We start from the raw sequence: 22,377 nt of genomic DNA, 5'->3' as shown, positions 1-22,377 counted from the left end.
TGTCTGCTTCTACCCCTGGCTATAAAACTACTTTGTTTTCTCTATTGCATTTTTGAACAGATATATGCCACTCACCTATTACGTGCCAGGTGCTGAGGATGCCAACAGTTCGCAAGATGAATATGACCTTTGTCTTCATGGAGTTTGGATGTGGTAAGCTCAAAATACCTCTGGAATAGGCATTTTCAGCATTTTGCTAAAGGGCCGAGTAGCAGAGGCTGGGCATATTAATGCTAATAAACAGGGCAACTGAGAACCAGCTTCCCTGTGAATGTGGGGAAAGGAAGGGAAGAGATGCAACCAGTAACGTAGGAAGGGAAACATGGGCATGGGGGAGAATTGGAGAAAGGGAAGCTGAAGTGTATCAAGGATGACTAAAATAAGAGGCGGATGAAATTCAAATGAAAGGGAAGAGACAGTTCCAGCATAGCGACAGCTTCCCGGCGGTCTCGCTGGATCTGGGCCACAGGGCCCAACCCAGGGTCAAGAATCTCCCAAGCCCCGCCACACCACGTGTCCTAAAGGTACCAGTTCCCGGGAGCGGCGCGCGGCGCGGTGCTGTGACGTCAGAGAGAGCCGGGACTTCCGGTCCCGGTGACGCCTAACCAGGACGGCCACGGTAGAGGCAGCTGCCTTGTAGGCTGACAGGTGAGGACCTGCCTCCCACGCTCGGGGTGACTTTGTAGGAGAAAGGACGGCCGGGCAGGCACGCGGGAGCTGGAACTCTTCCTCTCTATGGCTCCTCGCAGAGCCCGTGCTGTCCTTAGCCAGACGGCTGCGACCGCTCGGGGGTTCGGGGCCACTTTGGCCGGGAGCCCCTTTGGCTGCTTGCCCAGCGGGAACGTACCATTTGTACTGCTAACTGTAGCCCGCCTGTGGAGAGTCTTATGGCGGCCCCTCTGGGGGGTAAGGTCCAGGACGTTGGGCGACTGGCAGGGAAGAAGTGACTAGAAGTGACTAGAGTCTGGGCCGGGGACTCCAAAGGTCTGAGTTCTTGTATCAACCAAGCCTCTAGCCCTGGGCAAGTCACTCTCTTCCCTCCCTGGGTCTCAGTTTCCAACCTTGTCCATTAACGGGCTCTTTTGGTTTGGAATCGAGTTTCTCATCAGGATCAACTTCCTTCCCCACGCCTCTCCCAAATTTGTTACACCAGGTATCCTTGAGAACTGACTCTTGCACCAATCTCTGAACTTGAGACTCCCCTAACCAGTTGTTTGAGGTTCACTATAGCTGCGGTAATATTTCTCCGTGGCGCCAAGGTCAAAACGGCGCTTGCTCCCTTGAATTTGGAGTGCAGCATTTTGGGGAAACAATTGCGGCTTTTGTTGCCTCTACCGAGTGCCATGCATCATGGTATTTTTCAGAAATAGTCTGTCTCATTTTTTCTCATGTATAAAATGGAGTACAGTAGTAGCCACTTGATAAGATTATTTTATTAACTGAGATAATTCATACAACACTTGGAACAGTGCTTTACATGTAATAAGCACTCAGTAAACATCAACTCTTAAAGAATGACCCATACACTGACTCTCACAGCTCTCTTGAAGTTCTTTGCAGCAGACCCTAGTGCTCACGCTGCTTTTCATCCACACATAGGCCTTACTGTAAACTGTCACCCTTGGGTTTTTTTATTTTTCTACACGAGACAGGTTGCATAATTCCTTTAAGATCCATCCAAGTTGTTGAGTGTGTCAATAGTTTGTTCCTTTTTATCACTGAGTAGTATTCTATGGTATGGTTGTACCACAGTTGGTTTTACCATTCACTTGTTGAAGGACATTTGCGTAGTATCCAGTTATGGGCTGTTACAAATAGAACTGCTGTGAATCTTTGCTTTAAGGTTTTTCTGTGAATATGTTTTCATTTCTCTAGGAAAAATGCCCAATAGTATAATTGTTGTGTCATAGGGTGTGCATTTAGTTAATTCATGTGATCATATGTTTTTTCTTTAGCATCTTGATGTGGTGGACTACACTGATTGATTTTTGAATGTTGAATATACATGGAATAGATCCCACGTAATTCTTCTTATACATTGCTAGATTCTATTTGTTAATATTTTGTTAAGGTATAGATATGAGAGGTATTGGTGTGTAGTTTTGTTTTGGGTTTTTTTTTTTGGTTTGTTTGTTTCTTTGTGTTTTTTTTTTGGCCACACCGCATGGCTTGTGGGATCTTAGTTCCCCGACCAGGGACCAGGGTTTGAACCAGGCACAGGCAGTGAAAGTGACGAGTCCTAACCACTGGACCGCCAGGAAATTCCCATGTAGTTTTCTTTTTTTGTACTGTCTTTGTCCAGTTTTGGGATCAGGGCAATAGTATTCTGTAGGGTCTTTAGTGATAACCCCTGTTTCATTCCTGATGTTAGTAATTTGCATCTTCTCTCTTTTTCAGTGGTGGTTTATTGATTTTATTGATCTTTTTCAAAGAACTAGCACTTTATTTAATTTTTCTTTTTCAATTTTATTGATTTTTACTCCATCATTTTCTTCTGCTTGCTTTAGGTTTATTCTACTATTCTTTTCTCTAGTTTCTTGATTATTAATTTGAGACCTTTTCTTGTTTCTAATGCTAGCATATAGTGCTATAAATTTCCCTCTCAGCATTGCTTTTGTTGTATCTCACAAATTTTGGTGTATTGTCTTTTCATTTTCATTGAGTTCTATGTATTCTTAAAATTTCCTTTGCAACTTCCTGTTTGACCCATGGATTATTTAGAAGTGTGCTCTTTGGTTTCCAAGTATTTGGAGATTTACCTGTTGTCTTTTCTGTTACTGATTTCTAGTTTTATTCCATAATGGTCAGAAACATAAGCTGTATGATTTTAGTTCTTTTAAATTTACGTTTGTTTTCTGGCTCATGATGAGGTGTATCTTGGTGAATGTTCAATGGGCACTTGAAAAGAATGTGTATTCTGCTGTTGTTGGATGTCAATTGCATGTCAATTATATCCTGTTGGTTGATGGTATTGTTAGGTTCTTCCATACATTATTGATTGTCTGTCTAGTAGTTGTTTTCATTGCTAAAAGTTTCCAACTATAATTGTGGAATTTTCTCTTTCTCCGTTTAGCTGTATTGGTATTTGCTTTATGTATTTTGAATGTCTGTTGTTCAGTGCATGTATATTTAGGATGTCTTCTTGGTGGATTAATCTGAAATGTCCCTCCTTGTTCAGTAATTTTCTTTGCTTTAAAGTCTACTTTATCTGATAGTTGCATAGCCATTGTTGCTTTTTTAAAAAAATAATATTAGCATGATATATCTTTTCCCATTCTTTTATTTGCAACCTACCAATGTCATTATGTTTGAAGTGAGTTTCTTGTAAGCAACATATAGTTAGGTCATGTTTCTTTTTAAATCCATTCTACCAATCTCTGCCTTTTAACCAGTATAATTAGACCATTTGTATTTAAAATAATCATTGATATGTTAGGGCTTAATTCAGCCATTTTATTGTTTATTGTTGTTGTTGGTTTCCTCTGTTATCATTTTTCTGTTTCTCTTTTCTTGCCTCCTTGTAGGTTACTTAAATGCTTTTTAGAATTTTATTTGACTTGTTTACATTCTTGAGTATATCTCTTAGTATACTTTTTTTTTCATGGTTGCCCTAGGTATGACAGTATATATACATAAAATCACACAGCCTACTTTTGTATTGACATTTTACTACCTTAAGTGAAGTGTAGAAACCTCACTTACATTTACATCCTTTTACCCTTTCCATTTTTTAAATATAATTATCAGATTTCCTCTACATACACTGAATACCACATTAAACTTTTGCTTCAACCATGAAATATTGTTGAAGAAGCTAATGACGAGAAACATAATCCATTATATTTACCACTGCTTTTACCTATTCCATTGTTCTTTTTTATCTGAAGTTAAACCTTATTCACTTATTCCTTTCTGTTTGGAGAACTTCCTTTAAGAGACCTTACTTAAGAGGTAGCTATGTTAGTGACAAATTCCTTTAGTTTTTCTTCATTTGAGAATATCTTTATTTCTCCTTCATTCTTGAAGGATAGTAAGGATAGTTTTTTCTGATAAGGAATTTGGGGTTGAGAGTTACTTTCCTTCAGCACTTGAAAAACGTTTGCCACTTCTTCCTAGCCTCCTTGGTTTCTGATGAGAAATCTGCTGACATTCAAATTATTGTTTGCCTGTAGGTAATATGTCATTTCTCTCTGGCTGCTTTTTAGATTTTTTTCTTTGTTTTTAGTTTTCTGAAGTTTGACTATGATGTGCTTTGTATTGTATTTCTTTGGTTTTATCCTATTTGGGGTTAACTCAGCTTCTTGAATCTGTAGGTTTTATGTGTTTTGCCAAATTAAAGAGGTTTTTATCCATTATTTTTTTATAACATTTTTCAGCCCCATACTCTTTCTTCTATATCCCTGGGACTCTGGTTATACAAACGTTGGGCCATTTGTTATTTTCCTGCCAGTCCCTGAGATCCTGCTCATTTTTTAAAAAGTCTGTTTTCGTCTTGTTTAGATTTAGTAAATTCTATTGATGTGTCTTCAAGTTCACTGATCCTGTTCTGTCAATTTAACTCTACTAGTGAACCCATCCACCAAGTTTTTAAAAATGTATTATACTTTTCAATTCTATAATTACATTTGGTTCTTACTTTTGTAAAGTATTTTATCGTTTAAGGAGAATTACTTTGAATATCCATGTAATTTCTGAGCAAAATTAATGATAACTGTGGATTATTTGTGCATATAAACTAATCATCTTACTCAAGATTTTAATCTCAGCAGAATTATTGCTGTAATTAGCAGAAGAAAAGTGAACAGATGTAATTTTTCTCTCCTTGTTTCAGGCAATTTCATATTAGAAACCTAATAAAAGGGAAATGGGGAAGGAAATGAAGAAGGAAATCTAGGCCTTGGTAAATGGCAAACTGTAGTATCCCACTAGCAGGTGGAGCGGGAATTTTGGAATTCTAGAAAAAAGAAACCAAGAAGCAAAAATGAAATGAAAAATTTACATTTGCTTACTAAAACTTTTAAAGGAGTTTTGTGATATAGTTCCAGATTCAGAAAGCCCCCTCCTTTCCCCCTTTTTCCCTTGAATAACACTGACGATTTTAAGTACAACAGATAACTTTCACTGGCCATACTTGAGATTTAGGTAATGTTGATTCTTGGTTTTATTGGTTCGATTTCTACCCTTACCAAATAATTAAAAATTAATCATGGACCCAGTTGCCAGATTCATTGACATTATAGCACTGTGATTAAAAACATATTTCCCTACCCAAGATATTTCATTAAGTGAAAAAAAGTGAAGATTATGTAAAGTGTGCTACCATTTGTGTGAGAAAAAAATAACGTGTAAATGAATATGGTTCTAAAAATGCTTGAAATATCTCTTGAAGGATACTCAAGAAATTGATAACAACAAGAACCTAAACAGCTAGGAAACTGAGAAGAGAAGGATGCTTACTTTTCACTGTCTACCCTCCTTTACTCTTTGAATTTTGTACCATGTGTATGTAATACCTGTTCAGAAAATAAAGTTTTAAAAAATTAAAAAAAAAAAAAACGTATTTCCCAGTAAGTATGAAAATTTAATATATGAAAAGTGGGGAAAAGATGATTTTTTTAATTAAATAGGATTAGCACAAGTAGCTCTCTACTGTAAGAAAAACAAAGTTGAATTCTTATATAGATGGCTTAAAAGTTAAAATGTAAAAACTAGAATAATAAAAATTAAAATAAACGTCTAGGAAGCTATATGTTAAATATAGGAGTCCAGAAAAGGCTTAATATCAGCAATATACAAAGTTGTCTCACAAACCAATAAGAAAATGATAAATAACCCACTTGGAAGTCAGGCAAAGGATATGAATAGACAGTTCACAGAAAAGAAAGTCCAGAAGGCCAGCAAACATGAAAAGATGTTCAAATATACTAGTAGTCAGAGAAATACAAATTAAAGAGTGAGATATTTTATACCCAAAGACTACAAGAATTAAAAGTAATGGTACTGCTTATTGATGATAGGATTGTAGTGTTTCCATTCCCCTCATCTTTAGCATCAGAATCCAAGTCATCTTTGTCACTTTCCCTTCCCTGGATTCCCTTACAGAATTATTACCAAGACTTTAGTCTCTCATTCACTCCTTTCCCACTCTTTCCCTTATTTCTTGCTTAGGTTATTTTGATAGCTTCCAAACTCTAGTGAAATCTTGTGTTTTTTCTGTCTTTCACAATCTTCTTAATAATATAATTTGAAAGGGTCTGCAGAACTAAAATCTTTGTTTAACCTATTTTGACAGATTGTGTTTTCCAAAGTTGGCTACAACAGTAACTCCCATACCACATACTATTCATATGATATGATACTTCCCTTATTTAGAGAGGTCCATTTTGCTCCCCTTGCATATGGGTGAGCTTGTGGCTAACATGGAAGTAATGCTGTGTGACTTCTGAGACTAGGTCTTAAAAGGTGATGCAGTTTCAGTCTGGTACTCTTGAGACAATTGCTCTTGGAACCCAGTTCTCATGCTCTGAACAAGCCCAAAATAGTCCATGTGGAGAGACCATACAGAGTAGACATGTATAGATATTCCTGGCCAGCAACCTATCTGAAAGCAGCATCAGTCATCAGACATGTGAATAAAGATACTTCCAGAGGACTCTCACTTCCAGAGGACTCTCACTTCCAGAAGACTCTTGCCCCCATGGAACATATCACACCCACCAGTGACCACAGGAGAAGCAAATAATAATATTAATAATAATTAAATAAAAGAAATAATAAAATAAAGAACCATAGCACAGCCCTTGTTGAGGGCAGTGGGAGAGGAGGGGCTGCTCCGAGTGTGGTCCTTGCCTGGATTTTGACACAGCAACTTTCTGTAGTGAGCACTTTGTATGAATTGTGGACTTCCTTTTCTCAAGGTGTGGGTATTTATTCTGTCATCTGTCTAGAGCACACATTGAAATCCAACTTCTAATAAACATAATGGTGCATTCCCCGCCCCCTGCCCCCCGCCCACAGTAAAAAGTCTCCTCAGCTAAGGCCCCAGATATTACAGATTAGAGATAGGCTATTCTTGCTATGCCCTTTCTTAATTCCTGACCCACAGAATCCATGAGTATAATAAAATGGTTGTTTTAAGCCACCAAGTTTTGGAATAATGCAACAGGCATAACTAGAACACCCATATAATGTATATAATATTGGTGTTTGTGACTAATGACAGCTATCTTTCTTCCTATCCAATCTCTATATATTTATTTCTCTTCTGTGTCTTATTACATTGGCAGAGACCTCAAGTACACTGTAGAATAGAAGTGTTGATAGCAGACTTTCTTGTCTTGATGTCAAACTCAGAGGTGCTTTTAGTATTTCACCCTTAGTAAAATATCTGCTGTAGGTTTTGTTGTTGTTGTTGTTTTTGCTGTAGGTTTTTTTTAGATTCTTAGATTCTGTAAAAGATAATCCCTCTATTCTTTTTTAAGAGTTTTTCATGACTGTATTGTATTTTATCGAGTGTATTTTCTATATTGGTTGAGATGATTATATATCTTTCTCCTTTATTCTACTAATGTGTTACATTGATTACATTTTGAATGTTTAAACAACCTTGCATTTCTGATTTATACACAATTTGGTTGTCGTGTATAACCCTTTATGTATCACTGAATTTGGTCTACTAATATTTTGAATAGAGTTTTTGCATCTGTGTTTCTGAGAGAGGTTGTCCCATATGTTTCCTTTCTTATAATGCCCTTGTTAGGTATTATACCAAAGTTTACTGGCCTCATAAAATGAGTTGATAAATGGGCCCTCTTTTTCTGTTCCCTGGCCAACTCTGTAAGATTGGTATTATTTCTTCCTTAAGTGTTGACTCTCATCTGGACTAGGAGTTATGAATTCAATGTCTGCTGGTTATAGGACTGTAAAGATGTTTCTAGCCTTTTTGTGTTTGTTTCAGAATTTGCCCACATCAAATTTATTGGCATAAAGCTCCTCATAATATTCTTTTATTATCTTTTTAATGTCCATGAAATTTGGAGTGATATCTTCTCTTCACTTCTGATATTGGTTATTTGTGCCCTTTTTCTTGATGTGTCTTCTCAGGGGTTTGTTTATTTATTTATAGGTCTTTTCAAAGAGCAAACTTTTGGCTTTGTTAATCTTTTAAAATGTAAACTTTCTTTTCCTATCACATTAATTTCTATTTTTTGTTATTTTACTTTTTCTATTTTATTTATTTGGATTCATTTAGTTTTTCTAACTCCTTAAGATAGATAGTTAGATCATTGATTTCCAGCCTTTTTTTCCTACTATTTTAGAAAATATTTTAGAAAGTATTTTAAGACTTTAAATTTTCTTACATTCATGCCTTTGTCTGTATCCTATACATTTTGATATATCATATTTTCATTATTTGTTTCATTATTATTTAGTTCTAAATTGCATTGTGATTTCTTCTTTCCCTCATCAGTTATTTAGAAGTATATTGCTTAATTTCCGAAAATTGGCGGATTTTCTTATTATTTTTGTTATTTAGTTTTGGCTTAATTCCACTGTGGTTAGAGAACATCCTCTATATTACTTCAGTTCTTTGAAATTTGTTGAGTCTTGCTGTATGGCCAAGTATATGGTCAGTTTTGGTAAATGTTCCATGTACACTTGAAAAGGATATGCATTTTGCACTTATTTGGTATAGAGTTCTATATATGTCAGTTATGTTGATTATGTTAACATAAATATTAATTATGTCAATCAAAATTTATATATTTTTGTTGATTTTTTTTTCTGTGCTCATTCTATCATTCTAAGAGGTGTGTTAGAATCTTTCACTATGATTGTGGATTTGTCTATTTCTCTTTTTACTTCTGTCCCCATACAATGTTGTTACAATATTATTGACCATATTTCTTATGCTGCATATTACATCCCTGTGACTTATTTATTATATAACTGGAGGTTTGTACCTCTTAATCCCCTTCACCTATTTCACCCACCTTCCTACCCACTTCAGGATCAAACTTAATTTTAATGTACATTTTAAACTAAAAAAGCCTCTCTAATTTAAAACAATTCCTAGACTCACTTCTATTATATACCAAACATTTAATATACTACAGAGATAACCAGCATGTCAAAGTTTGCTACCAGGCTAATTTAAAAAAAAAAAAGAACTTGGAATAAAGCTTCCGCTGCCAATTTTGTATGTATTTGTACTTCTTATATTGTGTTTTGATAACAATTACAAATTTTGTATCTCTTCCCTGGGCCTTTAAAAATTTAACCCTCACTTGTCTAGTCACTAAATACTTTACAAGTAGGTTTAGTACTATGCCCAGGAATACCACTAATTAATTGCCAGTCAAAGTACAGATACATGCAGAGTGTATGCTCTGCTTTGTGTAACTATGGGACAGTAACACAGGTCACAACTTATATTTGATAATAATATATATAAAATTTTTGTCATTTGAAGAAGTTTCAGCAACTCCTTATCTGCCTTATATACATGATAAATAATACAAGTTATTTTTAGATTTTGTTTGGGCTTTAACTTTGAAAGAAAAGTATCTTACTGTCTCTTTTTCAAATGTAATGTAGTTTCATTGAAGACTACCTGGACATTGCAACGAGTTTTTTAAAAAAACTTTTTTATCATGTGCAGTTCTTACATGATGGATAAAGTAGAATTCTGAGTAGCCAAAATAAAATGCAGACATTACTTGGATGGTGAGGGACTCATTTATAGTGATCAAATGCTGCTTTTCAGTTTTGTGTATTGTCTAGGTTTGTATAAGATTTAATTGGAAAAAAATTCTTTTACTAAATAAAGTTAGAAACCCATTAATATAAGCAGATGAACACCTATGCTTAGCTGAGTAAGGATTGCCTAAGTTGTACAGATTATATCTACACTGTACATATGGTTTTTATCCAGGCTAAGTCTTGCTGTTTATCAAAACTGATCATTAAAATTGCTTGTGGGTGGCGGCTGAAGGTGGGGCCATCAGCCTTTAATAATATATATTAGAACACATTGTCCTGTCTTAACCTGCCCATTGTTGGCAGCGTTGAATTACCTTGGGTTCTTAGGTAAGGAAGAAAGTAAAGTTTTTCTTTACTTTTTTTATTTGGCTGTGTGAGATTCAGAAACATAAGAGTGCAGTAAAATAAAAAGATGCTTTACAAATACATACATTAACTCAGTGTTTCTCAGTTGTATTTTACTTGAAGTGTTTTAGAGTTGTTACTTTTTTGTTTTCTGATTTTCATAGACTGTTTAAGTTTCATATCTACTTGCATTCTCATTAACTTTGTGGCTAATCAAACTCCTAAGATGTCATTTACTTTGAAGTTAAGTATTTATGAGTTGATTACAGTTAATAACTTTGGATTCTCTTGTGGTGCAAATCTTAAATTTAGCCAGTGTTCTCTCTGTCAGTGCTCTAATTTAATACTGTGTATAACAGTTAAATCTAATATTGTTTCTAACACTTTACAAATGTCATAAGACCTTTATAAATATACTGTATTTTGTGATAGTTTCAAAGATTGGGCTACAGTGACATTTATAAGTGAACTAAAAATCAATCCACAAGAAAAGGTGAGATGATACTTTTATTTATTTAGTCAGTCAGTATATTTTTAATATAATTTTGAAAGGAGACCCCACTTTTTAAGTGAAAATTTTTCATTCCAGGTATTTTTCCAACCTTGGCACTGTTGACCTTTTGGGCTAGTGATTCTTGGTTGTGGGCGCCGTCCTGTGCAGTGTAGGATGCTTAGCAGTACCCCTGGCCTCTACTCACTAGATGCTGGCAGTAACACCTCCCCTGATGCCAAGTTGTGACATTGAAAACTATTTTTATTTATTGCCGTATGTCTTCTGGGAGCAAAATTGTCTCTGGTTGGAAGTCACTGCTCTAGAGAGACCTCACAGCCTGAGCACGGGGGTGAGGGGACAAGTGCTCCAGAAGTCTTCTGAGAGGGTACATTGAAACCAGGGGAGAAATCCTTCTTCCTGCGGTGTCTCTCTTCCAGTACACTCTTCAAGGTCAACATCATATCAGTTGGCAGAGGAAAAATATTTAAAAGACCCAGATCCATTTTTCCAGAGAAGGCAATGAAGGATGAATTTGGAGGCAATAAATTGATAAGTGGCACAAGGGGGAAAGCATTCCAGAAGTGGTGGCAGAGTAAAACCATTAGCAAAGGTATAGGAGCAGAAAAGCATGAAGACACTGAGGAAATGCAGGGACAAGATAGACCAGAGTACAAGCTTGGCATAAAGTGGTGAGAGGAGAAAAAGCTTTAAGGGTACTTATAATCTAGACTCTAGAGGGCTCTGAATGAAAGGAGGATAGTTGAAGAGGAGGATAGAAAGACCAATGAAAGTTTGGGACATGGTCGTGTTGATAGACACAGGGAAGGCAGAGGTGGAGGGGTAATATAAATAATTTGGGACTGCGTTTTTGCACATATCTTGATTATTCAGAAAATTATTCATGATGTTATCTCATATTCTGTTTTCTTCCACCTATCCATTTCATAATTTAATAATGTAATGCTTTAATAATTTATAAAAACATACAGAATTTGGGATGAGAGGATTAATAGAGGAAAAAACTCAGAGCTCATCAAGGAGTTCACTGTCCCTCTTTACAGTTCTATCTGAGAGAGTACAAGGGCAGCCATAGCCTCTGTATTTTTTCACCAGACTTCACCAGGTGAAGGTAGGGGGACTTCTCTCACTGGTAGAGCATATAGCTATACAAGAATTCCAGCAGAGGGAAAGCGGAAGTTAGCCATGGATATTGTCAATTTAGACTGGAGAGGAGAGTGGTGGGATTTTTGTTTTGATTCACACTCCTCTGTAGTCTTTAATTTCACCAAAGACATGCCCCTCTTTCTCTCTTCTCTTGTGGTTTAATTTTTTTTTTTCAATCCTGTAATCTAGAATAGCTGAATAGTCATATATCTCTCATATCTCTTTGTGACATTTCCTTCTAGGTATATTGAATTTTGTCTTTTTTATTCTCGAATATTGTCTTTGGCTCAAAGTTTTATATTTTAGTAACTCTTCTTATTGTTCTTCTCCACTTATTTAGAAATGGACTCAGAAATCAAGGAAGAAATTCCTGTGCACGAGGAATTCATTCTATGTTGTGGAATTGAAACCCAGGTTCTAAAATGTGGGCCCTGGACTGACCTCATTAACGATCAAATTGCCAACAAGCCTAAGCTGCTTATTTTCATTATTCCTGGTAAGTTTAAAAATCTGGATGAGAAGACTGTATACAGATACTTATAACTATTTCTGATTTTAAGAGAATTTGGTAAATATAAAAGTCCTTATAGAAGGAAATAGAATCACTCAAACCACTGATAACAACCACCCTTGATACTTTAGTGGCTGGACATTTTGTTTGTCATCTATGCATTAATAGTATATATATTATATACATTTTTAAAATCACAATGTATGCCATAAGTAGTTTTATAATCTGCTTTTTAAAATTTCTTAACAATATTTAGAACAATTAGAACTTTATCAAATAATATTTTTTGACAGTTTTCTAAATTATTTTTACTGTCTTATTTCAAGATGATTGTAAGTTTATGGTAGAACATTTATTTATTCTGGGATTTGTCAGCTGGGTCATTTGTGATTTACGCTGGATCAGTATCAATAGAATGTTAGGGGAAGATGCTTGATTGTAGGTATTCGAAGCACTTTTTAAAAATATGAGCTTGAAAAATATATGTGTGTGTATATATATATATCAGCCTAAAGATTAAAAATGAAACTGTTAATATGTATCATATTATATCATCTCATGTACACAGCTAGGCCTATGGGGTATTATGATTTCTTTTCTTGTACATTTTTGTTTGTTTTCCCTGGATTAATGGTTGTCCCTTTTACTTGCTTAGTTTTCTATGTTTCAATCGGTAATTTATCCTAAAATTATTCTCCAGAAGTGAAAAAAACTTCTCAGCTTTTGAGTAATAGGGTTTCTGTTTTGTTTTGGTTTGCTTTTTGGGGCTGTCCCTCCCAGAATTCTGTGTTCTTCGGCTCCAGTCTAGACTGGTTGCTCTCTAGGCTTCTTACACAGGCCATCCTGGGGACTCCTTTCACTTTTCTCCTGGTTGGATTCCTTGTTTCCTGGATCCCGTATTTTTTTTTTCTGGGTTTATTCCCTTGTTTTTGGTGGAGCATACCTTCTAGGAGCTTCCTGAGAAGAGGTGCATGGGAAGTAGTCTTTTACATTTCTAGCATGTCAGAAAACGTCTTAAGAGTTCTAGGTTGGAGATCGTGGTTTCCTTAGAATTTGGAGGGCATGTTCATTGTTTTCCAGGGTTCAGACTGTTTTTGAGAAGTCTTGATATTATTCTGATTTTTTATCTTTTGTATGTGAAGCTCCCCCCCTCCCGCAGCAAAAAAATATTTTAGATCTTTTCTTTGTTCTAAGATTCTGAAATTTTATAGTCAGGCACCTTGGTATGGCTGTTTTTCATACATTGGATTTTGGTGGACCTTTTTAAGCCAGAAACTTAACTTCAATTCTCAGAGCTCTGTGTTCTTTTCTTTTTTATAGTCTTCTGTTTCATGTGTTTTGTGGGTGCATTATCTCTTTTTTTGGCTTCCTGCATTGTTAGAGTTTTTGCTGCATTCCTTTTTCTGTTTCTATTAGTGTTTGTTTTTCCTCAGATGTTTGATCATCCTTGACTACCCTTTCATTTTTAAGAGGAAGACGTAAAAAATTTATTGGAAGCTTGTATTCAGGGGTGGGGCTTGTCCACAGGTATGCCTAGGGTGACTAGCCATCCTAGCCTGAGGCGTTTTCGAGGACACATGACTTTCGGTACTAAAGCCATGACAACAGGATGGGCAAAACGGAGTGGTTGGTTACCTTAGGTAATCCTCACCTTAAGGTGATTGGGTAGGGACTCAGCATTTCATTGGAGGATTTCCAGCTTTCAGTATCTGTAGCTGTTTCTTGGATTGTTCACTTTTCCAGGAAGGAATCTTCCAAGTATCCTATTTGAGGAATGGAAGCCTGTCTGCTAATGTTCAGATCTGAACAAGGGAGAGGAGGTTGGAGTTTCAGTGTTTCTTCTCAGTGTAGTGCTTTTGTTCTCAACTGGGCTAAGACTTCTGATCCAGAATCTCTCTTTGGTTTAACCTGTTCTGAAAATAAACTTCCAGTGTTCTGCCATGATGTAACAGTCTTTTTGGAAAGCAGTCTGTCAGCATCTATTAAAATTAAAAATACAGGGACTTCCCCGGTGGCACAGTGGTTAAGAATCCACCTGCCAGTGCAGGGGACACAGGTTCGATCCTTGGTCCGGGAAGATCCGACATGCCGCAGAGCAACTAAGCCTGTGTGCCACAACTACTGAGCCTGCTCTCTAGAGTCCGCAAGCCACAACTACTGAGCCCGCGTGCCTAGAGCCCGTGCTCCGCAACAAGAGAAGCCACCACAATGAGAAGCCCGTGCACCGCAACGAAGAGTAGCCCCCGCTCGCCGCAACTAGAGAAAGCCTGCGCGCAGCAACGAAGACCCAACACAGCCAAAAATAAATAAATAAATTTATTAAAAAAAATAAAAAATACATATGCTCTGCCAATAGTGAGGGAGAGTTTGAAATTATAGGCATGACAAGTGCTATTATATGAAGCGGAGATTTGGAGGCAATGGTGGAGTGTGGGATTGAGAAAATAATTAGAAACATTATATTGGACTGGAGAAGGAATATCTTTCTGAGGCTAGAATGAAGGAGGTGACGTTGGTTACTGTAATGGAGAAGTGTGAAGGTGTATCAGAGGAAATAAAGTAGTTCCTGCCTCCTGACCTCTGTTTTCTCTGTTAATTAAGAGTTGAGGTGATCTGTGGAGAATAAGGATGGCAGAGGGTGGATTGGGGCCTTAAGGAAATTGGTCAGCATTGAAAATAGCAGATATTCAGGATGAAAGGAATTATTATTTTTTTTTTTAAACTTTGGGTTTATTTATTTATTTATTTATTATTTATGTCTGTGTTGGGTCTTCGTTTCTGTGCGAGGGCCTTCCCCAGTTGCGGCAAGCGGGGGCCACTCCTCATCGTGGTGCGCGGGCCTCTCACTATTGCAGCCTCTCTTATTGCGGAGCACAGGCTCCAGACGCACAGGCTCAGCAGTTGTGGCCCACGGGCCCAGTTGCTCCGCGGCATGTGGGATCCTCCCAGACCAGGGCTCGAACCCGTGTCCCCTGCATTGGCAGGCAGACTCTCAACCACTGCGCCACCAGGGAAGCCCTGAAAGGAATTATTGACCAAAAACAAGTAGATAGATTTTGAGCAGGGCTGTGATCAAATAGCAGGTATATTGGGAGTGAAGTCTAAAAGGGTCAAAGATTGAGCTGGAGAAGGGCTATCAGAGTTAGGATGCTTTGGATGTAAACCATTTCTGGGTAATGAAAAGACATAGGCCTGTCATTGTTAAAGTTGTTGTCAGGATCAGCAGCATCACCTAAGAACTTGTTACACATGCAAGTTTTGGGACCCTATCCTAGATCTTCTGAACCAGAAACTCTGGGGGTGGGGCATCTGGGTTTTAAGAAGCCCTCTAGTGGATTTTGATATGCACACCACTGATCTAGGCTGTGGCTACTGGAATTAGTTGCTTAAATTGGATATAGGTGAAGTTCTTTGAATTTGATCGAGATAATGAATTATGGGACAAAGGTGTTGGCTCAGTCAGGCCGCCCAGATTTTGAAATCACCTAACTTATGGAATGGCAAGTGAAACTGACATTTAAGGGTCAAGGTTTTCAGGGAATGTGTGAGAATGACTAGAAAGTTGATAGATGGAAGCAGATGGCTTCAATCTTAGGGGAGGAGAGGTTCTTACAGTAGGATGAACTATAAGTGGAGCAAACAGCCCACTCTATACTTCCCCACTCAGAGGTGTTTTCACTCACTCATTGGTATTAGGTGCTAGGAGTGGTGTGTTGCAAAAGCCTTTGCTCTTATTGAGGTATACGAAGTGTTAGAGAATAGTGAGGTCTCTTCTGCAGGGCCTTGAAAGGAAGAGAGTCCATCATAGGGGAGAGCCAGGTTTAAGATATGGTGAAGAGATAGAAGGAGCATTCATTGAAGACACTGAGGAGAAAGGGAAGTTTAAAACACTTATTTTTTAAGTGTCATTGTTTTATAGTGCTTTGACATTTTCAGATCATTTTGTTTCCTGGTGTTCTTTTATGTTTGCCCGTCTATTCTCCTCCTGCCCTTGGCCCGTTTCCTTGGGCTTTGTGCAAGCTGTAGGCTCTTGCTGCTCTTTAGTTTGCAGAATTCAAAATTGTATTTTATTTGGGGAGCTAGTCCTTTTATACTGTGGGGAAAATTAGGATGACAGTATTTCAAAGATTGTTAAGCCACTGTAGACCTTATGTTTAGTCCATCTCTGATAGACTGACGTAACATTTTATTTTAAATCACTTTTTTTTTAACATCTTTATTAGAGTATAATTGCTTTACAATGGTGTGTTAGTTTCTGCTTTATAACAAAGTGAATCAGCTAATCCCCATATCTCCTCCCTCTTTCGTCTCCCTCCCACCCTCCCTCTCCTACCCTCCCTCTCCCACTCCTCAAGGTGGTCACAAAGCACCAAGCTGATCTCCCTGTATTATGCGGCTGCTTCCAACTAGCTATCTGTTTTACATTTGGTAGTATATATAAGTCCATGCCACTCTCACTTCATCCCAGCTTACCCTTCTCCCTCCCCATGTCCTCAAGTCCATTCTCTACATCTGTGTCTTTATTCCTGTCCTGTCCCTAGGTTCTTCATAACCATTTTTTTTTTTTTAGATTCCATATATATGTGTTAGCATACGGTATTTGTTTTTCTCTTTCTGACTTCACTCTGTATGACAGACTCTAGATCCATCCACTTCACTACAAATAACTCAATTTCGTTTCTTTTTATGGCTGAGTAATATTCTGTTGTATATATGTGCCACATCTTCTTTATCCATTCATCTGTTGATGGACACTTAGGTTGCTTCCATGTCCTGGCTATTGTAAATAGTGCTGCAATGAACATTGTGGTACATGACTCTTTTTGAATTATGGTTTTCTCAGGGTATATGCCCAGTAGTGGGATTGCTGGGTCACATGATAGTTCTATTTTTAGTTTTCTAAGGAACCTCCAAACTGTTCTCCATAGTGACTGTATCAATTTACGTTCCCACCAACAGTGCAAGAGGGTTCTTTTTTCTCCACACCCTCTCCAGCGTTCATTGTTTGTAGATTTTTTTAAACATCTTTATTGGAGTATAATTGCTTTACAATGGTGTGTTAGTTTCTGCTTTATAACATAGTGAATCAGCTATACATTTACATATATTCCCATATCTCCTCCCTCTTGCGTCTCCCTCCCACCCTCCCTATCCCACCCCTCTAGGTGGTCACAAAGCACCAAGCTGATCTTCCTGTGTTATGCGGCTGCTTCCCACTAGCTATCTGTTTTACATTTGGTAGTATATATAAGTCCATGCCACTCTCTCACTTCGTCCCAGCTTACCCTTCTCCCTCCCCATGTCCTCAAGTCCATCTCTACATCTGTGTCTTTATTCCTGTCCTGCCCCTAGGTTCTTCATAACCATTTTTTTTTAAGATTCTATATATAAGTGTTAGCATATGGTATTTGTTTTTCTCTTTCTGACTTACTTCACCCTGTATGACAGACTCTAGGTCCATCCACCTCACTACAAATAACTCAATTTTGTTTCTTTATATGGCTGAGTAATATTCCATTGTAGTGCCACATCTTCTTTATCGATTCATCTGTCGATGGACGCTTAGGTTGCTTCCATGTCCTGGCTATTGTAAATAGAGCTGCAGCGAACATTGTGGTACATGACTCTTTTTGAATTATGGTTTTCTCAGGGTATATGCCTAGGAATGGGATTGCTGGGTCACATGATAGTTCTATTTTTAGTTTTCTAAGGAACCTCCATACTGTTCTCCATAGTGGCTGTATCAATTTACATTCCCACCAACAGTGCAAGAGGGTTCCCATTTCTCCACACCCTCTCCAGCATTTACTGTTTGTAGATTTTTTGATGATGGCCATTCTGACCAGTGTGAGGTGATTCCTCACTGTTTTGATTTGCATTTCTCTAATGATTAGTGATGTTGAGCATCCTTTCATGTGTTTGTTGGCTATCTGTGTATCTTCTTTGGAGAAATGTCTATTTAGGTCTTCCGCCCATTTTTGGATTGGGTTGTTTGTTTTTTTGATATTGAGCTGCATGAGCTGCTTGTAGTATTTTAAATCACTTTGCTTATACACATAGCAAAATTAGTTCATCACTTTTAAGTTAGTAATGATAATGAGGAATTATTTATTGGAAGCCACAGATTGAGTAGCTTTTAATTTAGTTTCATCTTTTCCAATGAACTTTTGTTGTAGAATTTCTGCTAATAGCATCCTTGGACTTCCTTTAAGTAGTGAAATAAGCAAAGGGAGGCAATATGAGAACTCAGTATAGAACATATTGAATCATAATTCTCAAGTGGTCATATGGGGATAATGGAATCATGTGGCATGTCTTGTGTTGTGAGTACAGTGATTGGAGATGGAGCAGAGAAGGCTCCATGGAGAAGCCCAAAGTTCTGTCTACATGACAACCTTCTCTAGATGCCATGCCACATTAACTTGATATATGGAAGTTTTGTCCCCTACAAGATTAACTAGAAGGCATAAGTCTACAATTGCAGTGTTAAGTAGTTAAGGGTTTATTGGCAGTCAGGGTCTAGAGATGATCACCACAGCCTCTGTTATACGTTGCTTAGGCATTTCACTATGTGTATGTTCAAGCATGTGTTTATAACACCTTTTGATATCCTTTGATAAAAGGTATAACTTGCATTTCTGTATTGGAATGCTTTTGAACATCTTTACACCTGGAGATAGATATATATACGTACATCTATATCTGATTTTAGTTGTATAAACAAGACCCTTTTAATTTTCTCTGTGATGTCCTAACCAGGAAGTTTAGTTCATGGTTCATAAAGTGTAACATAAGCCATAACATTTAAGTGGTGAAGTATGCAATGACATTTAAATGTTTTGCATTATATTTTCTACCTCTGTCTCTGTTGTAAGTTGGATCTCCATGCTACTGGCCAATGTGGACTCTCTTCAGGAGTCATGCTCTTTATTACTTGAGGGCCTTTGCACCTATTCTTCCATCCTAGTATTCTTCTCCCTCAAATCTTTACATGGTGGATTTCTTCTCATCTTTTGAGTTATAGCTAAATGCCACCTCCTCAGACATTTTTCTCAGGCCATCCTAATCTTGTCCCTTCTCTATCATATGATCCTGTTTATCTCCTTCATAGAAATTATCACACTCTTGAACTATCTTATTTACCTACTTAGTTATGTGTATATATTCTCCTACTAGAATATAAATTACAAAAAAATAACTAAAAGAATACAGTAAGTCCCCTACATACGAACGAGTTCTGTTCTGAGAGCACGTTCATTAAGTCCAATTTGTTTTTAAGTCCAACAAAGTTAGCCTAGGTACCCAACTAACACAATTGGCTATATAGTACTATACTGTAATAGGTTTATAATACTTTTCACACAAATAGCACATAAAAAACGAACACACAAAAAAGAAAACAGTTTTAATCTTACAGTACAGTACCTTGAAAAGTACAGTAATACAGTACAACAGCTGGCATATAGGGACACGTTTGCATCTTTGAAAGTTCGCAACTTGAAGGTTCATACGTAGGGGACTTACTGTATTCCAAAGAAGCTATAGTAGTGAATGGAATAAATGGACATGGAGTAGTTGGCATTATCATTTACTTCATGGTAATAAAATAGTAAATCAGAAGGTTTAAGGGGATTTGCTTAAGATCTTACAGTCATTAAGGGAAAGAACTCAGACTTAAACCCGGAGATAGAGAGAAAAAGTTGTTTTTTAGCAGTTCCATTATCTAGTACTCATTTATTCTGGTTTTATGTATCCTGTCATTGCAACTATTGTGTCTAAATCATGTAATTGTTATCTTTGGATTCTCCTTAAAGTTAAACCAGTTTAACACTCTCTACATCCTAAACTTACAGAATGCTACATGTTAAATCTATTCAACTTAAAAAATTAAAAATGTAATAATAATTGTAGTCATAATAGCAATGATAGTAGTAATAATAGTAATAATAATAATGGCTGTCCACTCATTATCCTTGGTGATAATGTCAGCTACTTTATAGCGCTGTTGTAAGATTAACTAAAACAAGGTATGCAGAAGATCCTAGACTAGGTAATTTTATGTTCTTTTTAAAATTCAGTATTATTTACTTTTTATGTTCTTTCAGTCTTCAGATATTTATTGAGCACTTATCATTTGTATGATAACACTGGTAACACCTTTGGCAAGTTATTTAACCTCTCTACCTTAGTTTCCTCACCCATAAAATGGAAATAATAATAGTACTACCTCATGTGAGGACTAAATGAGTTAATATATATAAAACACTTAAATACTGCCTGGCATGTCATAGGTTATAGCACTTAAAAGTGTTATTATTTTCTAGTCCTATGAAGAAAACTATAAAACTTTACTGAGAGACAAAAAATATTTGAATATGAGACATGACACATTCCTAGAAGGTTATACTCAGTAATGTGGAAAATATCAAATATTTCTAAACTTATGTATAAATGAGATAAAATTTCAATCAGAATTCCAAAGAAATTTTTAAAAATTGAAACTGTTGAAAATAATTCTAAGGGCCTACCAGTTACTGAAACATTAAAAAACAAACAAACAAACAAAAAAACAAAAAAACACAATATAGTAATCAAGACAGTATGGTGCTGGCAGAGAAGAAAAGGAAAAAATAAGTGGAATTATTTGGAATCAGAAGTAGCAAACAAATGTAAGAATTCAGTATTGGATCAGAAGACATTTCAAATCCATGCAGAAAGAATGGGTAATATAATAAATGCTCTTGGGACACTTGGCTATTCACTTGAAAAGAAGCTGGATTACTGCTTTGTACTTTACACTCAAGAATATTCTAACCATACTGAAGATTTAAATATAAAACATGAAACAGTGCCATCACATCCACCATTGATGTTACAGTAACTCTGTGCTGATACACACCCTGTTTCCCTTCTTTCTCTAGCTGCACAGCAGACAATTAATCAGGTGACCAAAGAACACATTACTTTATTTGAGGAAGTCTTCACCTATTTAACAAAGATGACACTAGCACCATCACAAAAAGGAATTTGGAACTTGAGTCACTAGGTCAGAATGCAACAGAAGCAAAGTAACAATAGGGGTGATAAGGCCTTCATATATTACCATCATGGCTAGACACTGATGACAAGTTTGAATAGCTAACATTTATACAGCAAGCAGTGTATTGAGCAGTGTTTAAGTATTTTACATATATTAGTTCACCTAGTTCTCACATGAGGTAGTATGATTATTATCCCCATTTTATGGACAAGGAAGCCAAGGCCTGAGAGGTTAAATAACTTGCCAAAGGTCACACAGTTGGTAAGTGGCAAAGTAAGAAAACCATCCCAGGCAGTCTGGCTCCAGAGTCTATGCCCTTAACCACTTTGCTACATTGCTTATCTAGGAAACTAAAAGATACAGACAATGAAGAAGAAATCAGTAAAATTTGACAAGGATGGCAGAGGTTACATCAGTACAGCAAAACCCTGTCATGTAATTGCAAAGAGGAGAAAACCTAGCAGCATGAAGAAATAGATAAATTGATTGGAGAAATAGATATTGGTGGAAATGGACTAGTATTTATGAAGGTGTTATACAGATGATGATTGTAAGATGAAAACACCATTTCACTCTTTTCCCCCAAAGATGTATCAGATTGACTATTTTTAAAAAAGATCATTTATTCATTCTGTCTCTTTATAGCAAACCCATCTCAAAAATACCTTCTGTACATACACAAGAAAAATCTACATGTATTAGTTGGTGGTCTTTTCCCCCAAAGATCAAACTATACATCTCTACAATATAAGTACTTGTGATAAATGACCAGAAAACAATTAGTAGACTCCTTAAAGTTTTCTTTGTGAATGATTCTGACACTGATTGGTTTTTATGCAGCTTGGTAACTGATCATAGTCAAACCTTGAAGGGGCTGACAGGCAGTATTAATGATTTTAGACAATGCGAAACCACTGGAAGGTGTTTAAGTAGGGTACTGCTGTGATTCAATTTGAGGTTTGGAGATATCTCTCTGGGTACCCTGAAGAATGGATTCCCAGGGGACAAGAGTAGATAGAAGACCTGTTAGGAGGCTGTTGTGGGAAACCCAGTGGGAAGTGA

At 36.8% G+C, this 22,377-nt stretch overlaps 1 protein-coding gene across 3 annotated transcripts in view; it reads left to right on the top strand.

The window, feature by feature from the left end:
• The first annotated feature begins 568 nt into the window (after nt 1–568).
• Nucleotides 569–22,377, top strand: part of LDAH (lipid droplet associated hydrolase) — a 94,180-nt gene continuing 72,371 nt past the window's right edge. For all 3 annotated transcript variants that reach the window (XR_011076582.1, XM_068564553.1, XM_068564555.1), the window contains exons 1-2: nt 569–648; nt 12,105–12,260. Coding sequence is in view for 2 of the 3 variants with exons in the window: in XM_068564553.1 (XP_068420654.1) it covers nt 12,107–12,260 (154 nt within the window). In the remaining variant the exon portion in view is untranslated. The remainder of the gene's footprint in view (nt 649–12,104; nt 12,261–22,377) is intronic.

This window comes from Eschrichtius robustus, chromosome 15, assembly GCF_028021215.1.
Source record: "Eschrichtius robustus isolate mEscRob2 chromosome 15, mEscRob2.pri, whole genome shotgun sequence".
NCBI classification, from domain to species: Eukaryota; Metazoa; Chordata; class Mammalia; order Artiodactyla; family Eschrichtiidae; genus Eschrichtius; species Eschrichtius robustus.
This window is presented reverse-complemented; position numbering and strand designations above follow the sequence as displayed.